Source organism: Melitaea cinxia, chromosome 14, assembly GCF_905220565.1.
Source record: "Melitaea cinxia chromosome 14, ilMelCinx1.1, whole genome shotgun sequence".
Classification (NCBI taxonomy): Eukaryota; Metazoa; Arthropoda; class Insecta; order Lepidoptera; family Nymphalidae; genus Melitaea; species Melitaea cinxia.
The window spans coordinates 13,938,669-13,953,622 of NC_059407.1; the positions used below are offsets into that span (position 1 = coordinate 13,938,669).

Below are 14,954 nucleotides of genomic sequence, written 5' to 3' on the forward strand. Positions count from 1 at the left end.
CAATCGGATATTTTTTAGTTAAAGGCACAAGCGCTAAGGTAAAAGCTCAGCTTGTAACTAAAGCATTTGAATTAATACATGAAACTGGAGTGGAAATAAAAGCATTAACGTGTGACGGTGCAAAAGCAAATTTAGCGATGGCCACAGAACTGGGTTGCTGCTTAGTCGCAAATAAGTTGCAAACTACCATATTAGATCCTGCAACGGGACAATGAGTTTACTTTTTTTAGACCCGAGTCACATGTTAAAATTAATTCGAAACACTTTTTGTGACTACAATTGTTTTTACGATGACAATGGAGATAAAATTCAATGGTTTTTCGTGGAGGCATTGCATAAAATCCAGGAAAAAGAATTATTTATCTTGGCTAATAAGTTGAAGGCAAATCACATTTATTATAAAACAAAGATAATGAATGTTCGCCTTGCAGCACAATTGTTCAGTGCAAGTGTTGCTGACGCACTTGTGTTTTGTGAAAAAGAATTAGATTTGCCAGAGTTTAATGGATCAACTGCAACTTTGAAGTTTATTTCACTGATAAACGACGTTTTCGATATATTGGATTCTCGGTCGCGTCAAAATGGATATAAAAGAGCACTGAACTCTGAAAATTTTGAGAAAGCTTTTAGAAAAATGGACGAAGCTCAAAAGCTTTTATTGAGCTTATGGGCCTATGTAAAAAAACGCAATGGGGAGTCACGTAAAATTAAATTATTAGATTCGCCACGTTACACAGGTTTTTTGGGTTTTTTGATCTGCATTGAGAGTACTAAGTCTATCTTTCAAGATTTAATACAAAACCAACAAAATGGCCTGAAATATATGCCACTCCACAGGATAAGTCAAGATCACATCGAGCTCTTTTTTTCGATTGTAAGAAGTCATGGAGGTTATTGCGATAATCCCTCAAGCTCCCAATTTGAAGCAATTTACAAAAAAATTCTTGTTAATACAGAATTAACACAAACTGGTAGCGGAGCGAACTGCATTCCTTTGGAAAAAATTACGATACTGAATTGCACATCAGCACTAGAAAATATTAATGCTTCAACCGTACGACAATACAATAGCAATGACGCTACTGACGAAGTCAATTTTACCAATTTTACTGACGAATTGATTGATGAGATTGAAGCTCTAACTTTTTTATCTGCTTTCGCGGAAAAAGTTATTGAGTATATAGCTGGATTTGTTGTTTTCTCGACATAAAAAAAAATTAAATGCAATACGTGCATCAAAGGTTTGCTTGGGCCGATCAATGAAAAAAGTTTATCACACCAAAAAAGCAGGGGAAAGTTACTTTATGCTTCAAAAGAGGTAATACTTTTATGACGGATTTGTGAAAAAGAAATAAGACGACGTTTAAGTGACGACAATAAACCTACACGATCATGTACCACACATAAGATCGTAACACATGCCTTAAAAAAGTTTATTGGCAAAGACTTTTTTCCTTCTATCAGTTACCATTCACACGAAAATGATTTTACAAATCATAATTTGGAACTGGCAAAATTAACAATGGAAAAATATACCAGTACAAGAATTTCTTTCTTAATGAAAAAAGAAAACCCTTAAAAATGTATTCGTCATATATATAGAAAATTAATCCATTTTAAAAACCAGTAATAGATACGACTATCACTGGTTTTTAAAATGATATAAACATTTAGTTTTTGACGTGACAACGTCTTATAAATTGGTTTGCCGGGTGACACTTCAAGAAACTGCGTTACGCTCCGCTCACGTTATGCGCTCACAATGAGAGCGAGTGAGAGGCACGCGTCCCTTCCACTCGGGCAAAATCACTCAGGAACAAGTTAAGTTGTAGTAAACGCTGTTTCATTGTACGCAAATGTATTGCAAGTTATTGTATGTATATTTGTATATAATTACGTATGTATGTGTAAAGGTAAAAATAAAATTTTGTTAATATGAAATTCAGTGCGAGATTCTTTGTATAAATTAATGTTTTAAATATAATTCTTTGTATAAATAAATGTTTTAAATTGTTACTATTATTTCATCCTTCTTCCTACTATACGAATGAATATTCACATTAAAATTATTTTACCACTCAAAGTCGTTGTCACGTAAAACTTTCGCCCGTATACCGACTTTACAGGCAACCAATTTTTTTTTTGAGATGATCATTATTGTAGTATATAATAAATAAAGTCCATTTTTATAATAACATCTTACCATTGTATCACTTTAAAAACCTAATTTCCTTAAGCGAGTACTTGAATTTATCGATAATGCATATCGACAGTTGTACAACCACGGCTGTAAGCAACTTGTCAGTGTAGTTGCGGCATGTCATTATACTGTAATGACACAGAATGTTTCTATGTGTGTGTGAAAAATGTAAGTGTGATTTTAATTTAGTATGTGTGAGTTTCGTAGTGACAGACGATTATTTTTGTGTGGGAATTAGATAAAGTGTGCATGTGTGTAATTTCCCCCCGCAAAAAATGACAGACTTTTTTGTATCGGTAACAAACGCAATGGCTTCTCCCCTCCGTGTCTTTGTGTGAGAGAATTCACTTAAGTACATTCTACAACGCCCGTGCCGTTTATAACGTTAGTGGAACGTAGGGCTTGGAATACCGTTAAAAATTTGGTATCGTTAATTTGTCAAGGTCGGCATAACGTTATTTTTGGAGTAACGATACTTTAGATAACGTTATTTTTCACACATTTTACCGTTATATTTTTTACCAGTAAAAACTCATTTAACGTTATTTATCTATACCGTTACTGTTAATTGCTACTGTTAACGTTATAGGTAACGAAATTATTACGCTCGTATAATGTATGAAAGAGACAGATTAGATATGTAATTTTCTTTATTGGTTTTTGAATTATTACAGAATACGCCATATAATGTTTGTTTAGTGTGCACATATGTGATCTATTTTTAAAACAATGATCAAAACTATGATAGAATATGAAATAAGCTGTTCGTTGTGTATTATTATTTTTAACAAACTTGAAAAAAATAAGATATTCTCAATTCGATTGAATTTTTTGTAATGTGTGTTACTTCATAATTTATTTTTATTGGGTGGACCGATTTCGATAATTCTCTTTTTAATAAAAAGGTGGTGCTTGTTACATAGTCCCATTTAGATTTGATCAAGTACTTTTCGAGTTATATCTAATAATGCGAATTTACATGACAATTTTTCGTGTATAAACGTTATTTTACTTGTCAATGTAGTTGAAGTTCTTTTTTTCTTTCGTTAGCGAGTAAACACAATTTTATTTATTATATTTTAATATCTCTGAATAAGTTGTTTTAATTAGCAACTGAATTCCAGTACAATAATAATAATCTATTGATGAAAAAATTATATAGGTATTTTTTCACGACCATTGTGCCTACTTTTATTTATTTTTGTTCGATCGCACAATTGTAATCAAATCTAATGCCACGCGCTGTTGCCGCTCTTATCAATCCGCATTAAGTCGCGCGGGGAGTTCAGCGCGTCGAGTCGAAGATTTTCTGCACGGAGCGGCAACGTCGTAGAGGTATCGATAAAAATTTCGTTAATTCGTGATATTAGAGGTAACGTTATCAGTATCGTTAAAATCCTATTTAACGGTAAAATGTAACGTTAAAAAACGTTTTCGTTACCGAATTACCATTAAAAGTTTTAACGGTAAAAAAGGTATCTGTTAAAATTAACGCTATTTACCGGTACTTTATAATGGTAATTGGTAACGGTAACAAGCCCTGGTGGAACGGCAATTTCATCGGTTGTAGTCGATGGCGTTATGGACCGTAGGTGGAACGCGTCCAAAGTGTCAATAGCCCGACTTTTGACATTGATTTACTCAAAATCAACTCTGCAGATCTCAGATCTCAAAATGTAAACAAAACAGTAACGCTATAGATTAGCAAAAAACCATAATAAAAATAATATAACTCGTACATTTGGTTGCATGTAAACAAAAGTAACATTCAAAACATACAAAATGATTTCCGCCTTGAGTTATAGAAAATATATAACGGTACTAAATTTAGTTCGTATTATGAATACTTTTGATTAGATTTTTGAACTAATGCTTTGTAAAATAATATTATTTATACTCAAACTTAATAAATGAAATGTTATATTTATAGCCTTCGCAAATAAAATTAATATCATTAGTGAAAAGGTGTTACGGCAATGAGCTTGAAAAGAAATATTCGGAAACTCAAAAGGAGAAAATTTTGCAGGTTATAAATGAAGACACCGCTTCCTTGTCGAGGTTAGTAAAATATTAAAGAACATTTAAGTAATTTAACAAATAATTATAACATTTATACAAATAATTAACATTAATAACATTTGTTTATATAAAATTTTATACTAATTACTATATTTTGAAGAATATTTTTTAGCATCAAAATTTTCACGAATCTCAATAATTTTTTAGTGCATAAAAATATTTTTTTTAAAATTACAGTTATGAAGTGAGTAAACCCAGAGCGAAAAAGATTACAGAATGGATTGGAAAGAATGGTCAAATGAAAACAATATCTGATATAGAAAATGTCAATAGTTTTACAGAGAAAATAGCGACGAAGTTGTGTGATAGTATTCTTGATGGTCCAAAGTTAGCAAACAATAATTTAAGTAAAAAAATCAAGGGACAAGTATTGCAACCATCTTTAAGTGAGAGTATGCGACAGGTAGAGTACCACACACTTAATAAAAGAGTTTTTATTTTAAAAACATTTAATATGAGTATAGATATAACTTTTTGTATTATTTTAACTTTGTTGTGATATCCTACAGTATAGTTAGACTCACTCTTATCAATTATAAAATCTTATTGTATATGTATTTTAGTTATCTAGTCTAGAATAGGCTTAGATTTTGTTGAATTAGTTTTTGGAGTTGTTGCTGATGACTATTAAATTGTAATATGTAATTAATGTAAAATGAAAACAGTAACTCCTTGCCTTAAAAAATCGGCTTAGAAAATTAATGAATTGATGACATGATTCATGATTGAAAAAAAAAATTATTAATCATCAAAATAATTTTTTTTCGATTGTTCAACTTTAATTTAATTATATTGAAAAAACAAAATAAAAAATTCATATTTCGTTGTGTTTTTTAGTCTTGTAAAACTGTGTTAGCTGTATCAATAACTGTGAATTCAGTTTGTTGGACATTAATCAATAAGGAAAATTATGAAGTAACAGAATGGAAGTATTATAATATTGATTATCCAAATAGTAAGAAGATGCAAATTACTGATATACTGGATATTGTAAGTAAATTTTTTACAAAATAAAGTAATGTTAACATTACGTGATGATCACAGTGACTAGCTGATGATCGTGTTTCAGGTTCAATCCACACATATGACATATATATATTACACATTGAGATTAACATAAAAGAAATATTCCATCTTTACAAAGTGCAAAAGCGGTCTTATTGCAATATAAGTGACCCTGGACACACGATTCTCATTCAATGGCCATTTCATTTCATATATTTTTTATCTTATCTTTTGAAATTTTTGAAATTGTGTGATCTTTTAAAATTGTACTTTGGTTGCAAGAATTGTTGCATTAAAAAGAAAAAGTGTAATTATTTTATCCACCCTGATTATTTAAGTCCATACGTTGCTCCACAACTTCCTCTAGCTTCCAGTGAAAGTCCTATAAAAATCAGTTCAGCCATTCCGAAGATTAGCCCGGACAAACAGAAAGACAGACAGACAAAACTTTTAAATAGTTTGTTTGTGTTTTAGCATCATGTAATAGCTACTCTCTCTACTCTAGCTCATGTAATAGCTATAACTATATGCACTTAGTTATTTTCTTCATCTTCAGGTTAAAATGGCTTTCAATAGTGCCAAATAAGCACATATGATTTCGCCACAGTTAATTTGAAATCGTGTGACAGACACTTCAATTTTATTTATATGTATGTACAGATAAAGTGTTGCGAGCAATACGTGTTTTGACAGAGATAACATAGAGGGCGCTGTGCCAGTCGCTTATTCATAGATCCAAAAGATGGCGTTTGAGTGTAGATATCCTAATATATATATTATATATTTCTTCTCCGCGTGTTTGTCACTGAACTTCTCCCAAAACGGCTGAACTGATTTTGTTAAAATTTTTCTGGGTTCATGGATGGTTTGAAAACACAATGAACCGATAGGTGGCGCTGCTATCGGTATGTCAGCAATCAAATTTGGTAGCTGTGTTTCGGGCAGGACAACGTCTCCCGCGTCTGCTAATATATAAGAACCTCTCTTCCTTTGGGTGTCCTAAGAGGCGACTAAGAGATAACACAGTTCCACTGCCATCTTGGAACTTATAAAGTCGACCGATGGCGGGATAACCATCTACTTGCTGGCTTTGAAATACACAGGCCGAAGACGGGCAGCAGCGTCTTTCGTGCGACAAAGCCAGCCCTGCGATCACCATCCCGCCTGCCCACCGTGGTGACTATGGGCAACATAGATGAATTTACGCCATTTTTGGCGCGATCTTGAGGAGGCCGATGTCCAGCAGTGGACTGCAATAGGCTGAAATGATGATGATGATGAATGATGATATAAGAATTTAAGGGCCTGTTTCACTATTGTGGATAAAGTTAATCCTGCACATATGTTTCGAATAAACCTTAATAGCAGGAAGTAGATTAATACCTATTTCACCTCAATTAACTACTACTTTAAGACCCATAATTGCAAATAGAAATATACCATAAATATAATAGACTTCAATTGTGAAAAAGGATAAAATATCATAACCTTTTATCTGTTTGATACCGTTATCCGTTGAATAGCGTTAACGGCAAGTCGGCAACTGATGAAACAGACGCTAGGCAATTATTGACTATAGATATATAAAGCACAATTTAATTTATTATGCAGGCATGGGATATTACAAAGAATCTTCCAATCGCTGACATATATGTAATGAAAGCTGAGGCGACCACATTGAGGGCGTCTGGAAGTGACCCTAATAACCCTAAAGTTTTAGGAGTCAATTTACAGAAAGCACAACTTGTAGCGATGATCATAGCCCTTATAAATTGTAGGAGTAATGACGTTTGTTTAAATGGGTATGTATTCTTTTATTTGAGCGGAAAATTAAATGAATCCTGGCTTTCATGTAAGACATACTAAATAAAAAATTATAAGCTCAAGTTTTGAAATTTTTCATAAAGCGTAACAGTTGAGTTTTGAGCCGATTATGTTCTGTAGAATTTATATATCAAATTGGTCGTAGCTTACATCAATGGTGTGGTAAAAAAGAGTATAGTAAAAGTATTGTTAATCTAGAATCAATTACTCTTTTAATTTTATGAAAAATAATTTTATTACAGCAGTGATGACAGTGAAAAGGTACCTAAAGTTTTCACTCAAAAAGTATATTTCTTAAGACCTACTCTTCCATACAGGTACGTGAACTTTTTAAGAGTATTCTAAAAAAAAATTAATTTTAAGGTTTTAGAGAGTAATAGTCCCACTGAAAATAGTTTTACAATCAGTCAGTAAACGCATCATTAAAATCAATAAAAGCAATTGACATCTCAAAGTACATTTTATAGCGTCTAAACCGTGGAGCTTAGAGAGAAGGAAAACGATCGCTGTAGAAAATAGTGTCCCGGAAATATCGATAAAATAGCGTAGCGCTGCCATCGCTAAATTGTGTCAATAAAAGCGCGGGCAATTATTATTCAACTAACTTCATCTACTTGTATTCATAAGCACATGGCATAAACAGCTAACTTCACAGACACTATTTAACGACGGCAGCGCGACTGGTGGCTGAAAAATTAACTATTCATTCTATAATTATTTATAAATCTTTAAGGACAGGTGAGCTAATGCTTTAGTACGTAGCGATCGTTCTCCTTCTCTCCAAGCTCCATGTTCTAAACGGAACTCTGAACTGAAAAACAGTCATAAAAATATGTTTTTGCTTAATGTATGTATTTGATGTAAAATCGAGAGAATTAATACGGAGAAACTCCGATAGATGGCAGCACTATATGCGTGATTGACAAGTGTTTAAATCTAAACAGGTGAATTTCTTGTTTGATCTAAAGTTCTGAAGCTCTCGTGGTTTAGCATCAAGCAACTGAATTAAAAAAGGAAATTAAAGTCTTATCGTACAATTTTGCCAAAAGATAAATTGCCAAAGTTGAAAAAAAGCTTCCTAGCTCTGGGGTACTGGGGGCTCTGTGTGAAATTTAGTATGTACGAGGATATTTCAAAATAAAATTAAAAATGAACTACGTTTATTACATTTATTTAAATGGTTTTTAGCTGACAAAATCTTTTGGCTTTTTAAATAATCTCCACGATGCATTCTAGATGAGTTCAAATGCGAAAACAATTGGAAAATATGGACATATTTATTAAAATATTAAATAGGTATTTTGTAAGGTTTAATCACATTCGTATAATTGGCTAGATATTTAGGTGCTATTCAGAAATCAACATTTCGAGCTTTCGAAGGAAACTTGGATGCTGATGACTTGCTCAACAAAGCTAGGTTAGATTTAGGAGGTTTAAAAAAATTGTTTCAGATTATACGGCAATTTAATTGGGAATGAACACGTTTCAACTGATCAAACAGTTGAAAATTTATTACAAGAAGCGAGTGAAAATAAATCAAGTTCTCACGTCAATGTACCTGAAAGATTAGTCACAATGTTCAGAAATCAAAAAGATCTAAAAAAAGATATGTTGGGCCAATGTTTGTTGTTGGCTCTCACATTCATGGATGTTTGTGTATATTTGAATAAAGACAGTATAAATAAATTGTTGAAGCGTGGTGAATAATTTAATTATTAGAAAATCTGTAATAAATGAAATTTGTTACGCATGATTGTGTTTTATTACTTTGTTAAATGTTAATGTATTTTAGTGACTATTACCTTAATGGTCAAATATTTGACTGACATGACAGGTCAAATATTTGACTGACATGACAGGTCAAATATTTGACTGACATACATACAAGGTTTTACTGCATTATAGTTCTTCTTTCTTAATTTGTTTCGTCAGTTTTTGGAAATACAACCTCAATTTTACGAACTTTTTACGAACGCAAAAATATGTACATATCTTGCAGTTAAACATCAACCTCAAACTTCCCAAACATGTAAAAGAAACGAGCGTGCTTTAGACCATACGACTGAATTATAACTTCTTTAGCTCTATCTAACTTATATCTCCCTCTCAAATTCCGTTCGCCTCGTTCGATCATACTTTTCGTAATGTTCTCGTTACACATTCACCAGCTTACTCCCCTAGTCAAGCGTGCGTTAATCAGTTTTCTTCGAAAATTGATAAATGGGCTGGATACAGAATGTCGCTGAATCTGACCAATTTTGAATAAATAACGAAAATAGCAAAATAATAGCTAATAGCGTAAGCTATAATCCGACAAATTTTAAAATGGGAGGAAATTTCTAAAAAACCTTTTTCTTTTTTTTTCTTCTGTCGTGGGGCGTTCCCAAGGAGTCGCAGCTGACGGTCGCGAATATTCATAATATAAATTCCTCGTGAATTTTACGAATTTTCGATTGGGAGGGGCTTGGTCATGAAAATCTGTAACTAGCTCCCGGGCTATACATATATCTTATGCATATTGCGAAGATTTTCGAGACCAAGATCGAGAGCTTTTAAATTCTTTTTATTTGTTTCAGAAACGTCTGAAAACATTTATATATTGTATAATTATGTATTTATTAAATACTAGCTGACCCGGCGAACTTCGTATCGCCTAACACAAACTTTATCGTATGGTATTAAAGTTCAAAGTGACTTTTAAGTATTATCACAAATCTTTTGTATGGGAGTATAGAAAAGTGTTGTTTTTAGACTTTTTCAAGAAATTTAAAATTTTTTTTTGAATTTTTCTCTCCGTAAGAACCACTTCAAGGAATATTTTAAAAAAAGAATTAGCGAAATCGGTCCAACCGTTCTCGAGTTTTGCGCTTAGCAACACATTCAGCGACTCATTTTTATATTATAGATTATATTTTTATTATCTATATGTTTAGATTGTACACTCTAGTTTTGCGACTGTTTTATCAGTTTCCTGTGGCAGGACTACTGAAAGAGATTCCATCATGGGATAAGTAGTGCCTTTGTACCAGCATTGTTTATAAGAGCTATTTCCTTTTGCTATCCTAGTGTACATAAATTGTTAAATAAATAAATAAATGTTTTACCACTGAGGTACCATTTGGTTCATCTAATGGTTTGCAGTTATGGGTGTTTATAACACCAGAAGCTTCCAAGCATGTTTCTGATCGTATTCCTGCTTACTCACCAGATGATCACAAATCTACATTTATTTGAGAGCAGTGTCATTTAGTTATGATATTCTGTAAAGGTAAAGTACTTTCTCACTCGGTATGCTCCTTATCCTTACCTCAATCAAAACGTTAAAAGTTATGGCACGCGTAGGTAACGCGATGGAAGCGCGATATAAATATAAAAAAATCCCAAGTAATAAATTTAGTTAAAGAAAACGCCTATTTATAATTCATAGGTACTATTAAGTAGTCATAGATTAAGGCATAGTTAAAGTTAGTTAATAGTGAAATAATTTCATAGATTTAAGCATGCTGTGACACCTTCATAGGCTGTACAACTACTTTATTTGTTATTTAGTGTTAGTATTAGATATAAGATTTGCTGTATTAGCTACTGTCTGTCCATAAATAAATAAATAAATAAATAAATAAATAAATAAATAAATAAATAAATAAGTAGTCAAAAACGAATATTTCTACAAATTATTTGAATAGGTTTATATACCTATATATATATATATATATATATATATATATATATATATATATATATATATATATAGGTATATAAGTATAGTATACGAAATGTTTAGAAATATCAAATTTTTCTATTTCAACTTTTTTTAGTCGACGGAGAAATGAAGAAAGCAAAAAAAAAAAAAAACTGAATTGATGGATTTTATTGAATCAGTTTTTAATCGATTGCTGGTGAATGTCATGTGGCTCCATTTAAATTTGATCGAAATCTGATGACTAATTTTGAGTTATCGCCAATAATACATATTTAATTAATTATATTTTCGACCACCTACGTTGTATTGCTTGTGCATGTCAATCGAAGTCGGTGTTTTTCGTTTGCGAATAAATAAAATTATATATACGGCATATTTTATTGTATATTTGTTAAAAGTTTTAGAATATTTAGTGTACTATCGTGCTTCGCAGGTCTCGTTAGTGTTGAACATTTAGAACAATTTCGCCTATTGTTTGGATATTTTTGTATGAAAAAATTTCCATGAAAATACGCGGCGTTCTGTTTGAATGTTCTGGTATCAAAAAATGTTTTTTTTTTTTTTTTTACAAAAAGTAATCGAGATGACGGTCACATAAAGGAATGCTACAGATACCGCAGATAAAGATATTATATTAATTCTTTCAAAATCGTTCGTGTTGCTATTTGCTATGTAGTTTCTTATTTTTGTGTCTTATTAACCTTCGTACCTATAGTCGTGCGGTTTTATCACACGTGTATTCGCGCCGGTGTCAAACCGAGATTTAATCTCGTCTTTGTTATTATAATATTATATATTTAAATGTTATTTGTAGTCATTTAAATAACAGGGTACAGTACATAACTGAATAAAAAACACAAAAAAAACTAGAACATAAATTTTATTTGTTAGAAACAGTCTTTTACATCAGTCACCTAAAAACAACGTATTTATAGGTACTATAAATATAATAACAATTTTTTTTCTTGCGTTAACTAAAAAAATTGCTCTGAAATCTAATCGACTAAAAAAAAGGAAAAATTGTCTGACATAATAAAAACTCTGACAGGATAAAAAGGCTGACACAATAAAAAAGTCTGACAAAAAATTTTATTCGGGCATATTTCCACATTTACATCAAATAGAACACACCATAACTGCTTTTTCAAGACAAATATATATTTTTTGCCTTTCATGCAAATGTTGTAGCGTGTCTCTTAGTTTTTTTAACGAACAGAATGAACAACGACGTAAGTATTATTTAAGATTAGATTAAGCTCTTGTCTTAGCGTTCTGGCAAACTGCACATGAAAGCCCAGTTTTTCAGATGGGGCATGATGAGATCATATGCAAGTATTTTCAGAAACTTCCTGCGGCTTATTTTTATATTGTCATGAGTTAGCTCCTACATAAATATTTATTTATTTATTTATTTTATTTTATTTGGGAAACAAACAATTATTACAACACTATTCAATAAAAACAATATAAAAATAACACAAATCAATCAAGTTTCCACAATAAAATTATAACAAACACTTGACAATCCATGATAAAAACAAAAAAAACTAAACATAAAGTAAACACAGTAATTAACAGTTAAAACAATTGTTCACAAAATAACAATTTATGTAAAATATTCTTATAATTACTAATTTTCATGTTGAATATGTCTAAACTCTCACTATGCTTATTATAATTCCTACAGGCACGCAGCAAAAACACATTTTTGGCATAATCATTTCTACAACGGGGCACGAAGAACAAAGATTGATTTCTTGAGCTAAGACGGGGACATTCAAATAAAATTTTACTAAAAAGACTCTTAGAATCAACAAGACTATGGACAATTTTGTAAAGAAATAATTGGTCCCTCAAGTCTCTGCGCACCTTTAATGGGGTGATACTTGCCAGGACTTTATTGGTCGAATGGTCGGAGTTGGCAATTCTAAATCGGAAATGTTTTAAAAATTTTAATTGAATTTTTTCGATTTTATTTATATATTTTTTATAAATCGGGTTCCAAACTGTAGATCCATATTCCAAAAGGGACCTTACGTAAGCATTAAAAAGAAGGATAAGGGTATTGCAATTTTTAAACTCTTTAGTAGATCTTAGGATAAATCCTAGCATCTTATAAGCTTTGGATGTGATATAATCAATATGATAAGCATAACTTAACTTTTGGTCTAAGAAGACACCCAAATCTCTTATCTCAGAAACTCTGGCTAAAACGGTATTCTGTAATTTGTAGTCAAACTGTATAGCCCTCATCTTCCTCGTAAATGTCACGGCACTGCATTTTTTTATATTTAATTTTAAAAGGTTATAATTACAGTAACTCTCAAAGCTATCAAGATCATCCTGAAGTAAAACGCAGTCGTGAGTAGAGTCAATAATTTTAAAAATCTTCATATCATCTGCATAGAGCAATATACTGCAATTACTAATGTATTTTGTTACGTCATTGATAAAGATATTAAACAATAATGGTCCGAGATGAGAGCCCTGAGGTACTCCAGAGGTAACGGGCACAAATGACGAACAAAAACCCTTAACAGCAACAGCCTGACTACGGTCCCGTAAATAAGATTCGAGCCAACGAAGCAAATCACCGTGTATACCTATTGCACTAAGTTTTTTGACTAACAGGTTATGAGAGATCTTATCAAAGGCTTTTGAAAAGTCCGTATAAACGACATCAACCTGACCACCCCTATCCATTGTTGTTGTCAGTTGATGAGTCAACTCACAAAGGTTTGTTTCGGTCGATCTGCCATCTACAAATCCATGCTGCTGGTCAATAATCAAAGGCCTTACCACGGGATATAATTGATCATAAATAATTTTTTCAAATAATTTTGCAACAGTGTTTAGTTTGGATATAGGTCTATAATTCTGTATGTTGTGTCTATCTCCCGTCTTGTAAATTGGTACTACAAACGATTGTTTCCATATTTTAGGCACTCTTCCAGTACGAAGAGATAAGTTAAATAAAATAAATAGAGGGACATCCAAACTACCGTAGCAAGACTTAAGAAAAATGGGAGGAATACCATCAGGACCGCCCCCCTTGCATATATCCAAACCTTTCAAGTATTTTCTAACTAATTTAGTAGAAAGATCGACCGAACCTATAGAAGCAGCCTGAGAGTTACCATAGAGATCTACCAGCAACGATTCGCTGTCACTATGTGATTGCGAATTAGATTCAAAGGCTGACTGAAAATAGGAATTAAAAAGCTGACAGATTTCGAAACCGTTAGAAGATTGAATTTCATTAAAAATCATTATATCTGGAATGTCGGTAGAAGCTTTCTTGGATTTAATAAAAGACCAAAAGGATTTGCTATTAATTTTGATATTACTTTCAGCACTCTCAATGAATTTATCGTAACATTCCGACTGAACACGCTTTTGGCGATTGCGTAAAAGTTTAAACGTATTGTAGTCACTCTCTCTCTTATAAATCTTCCATTTTTTATGAAATTTCAGCTTCTCATTAATAATTTTAATGAGCGCCTTCGTATACCACGGGGGATATCGTACACCTTTACATTTTTTGGTTGGAACGTACTTTTCAATAATTAAATTAATTACTTCATAAAAATTACATAGTGCCGTATCTATATCATTCGTATTTAAAACTTCAGCCCATTTGATTGAGGACAATGCTAAATTTATGGTATCGTAATCAGCAGCACGGAAGACAGACACACAACGAATTGGAGGGCGCAATGTAAGAGTGCATAAAATAAGAGGCTGCACAAGTAAAGCTGGATGATGAGAGTCCTCAATTACTAGTGGCTCCCTACAGTGGCTGGTATTACAGTTAACATCGCTAATCACCAAATCAAGAAATCTATCATTAATATTACGAACATTATTAAATTGACTAAAACCAGTAAATTGGAGAAAACTATATAGTGACTGGACTGAGGCATCGTTAGTATTTACATTTAAAGTTTGATTACTAGACGAGTCAGAGTGGCTCCATCTAGCAGCACTAATATTAAAATCACCTAATATTAAAAAGTGATCGCAAGGTTTATTTAAATAATAATTTGAAATAGATTCAAAAAAGTCGACCAAAGCGTCAGACTGGTATAGACAATGTGGAAAATAGCAACAAAATAAATGCAACACAGCTGAATTTGGTCGCAC

At 32.0% G+C, this 14,954-nt stretch overlaps 1 protein-coding gene across 1 annotated transcript; it reads left to right on the forward strand.

Moving 5' to 3' along the window:
• Nucleotides 1–3,835: 3,835 nt before the first annotated feature.
• On the forward strand, nt 3,836–8,826 carry LOC123659645. Its single transcript, XM_045594845.1, has 7 exons — nt 3,836–4,018; nt 4,131–4,258; nt 4,457–4,682; nt 5,117–5,269; nt 6,896–7,086; nt 7,351–7,425; nt 8,560–8,826. The coding sequence occupies exons 1-7, from the start codon at nt 3,983–3,985 to the stop codon at nt 8,813–8,815; spliced, it is 1,065 nt and encodes a 354-aa protein (XP_045450801.1). The 5' UTR covers nt 3,836–3,982; the 3' UTR covers nt 8,816–8,826.
• The last annotated feature ends 6,128 nt before the right edge of the window (nt 8,827–14,954 follow it).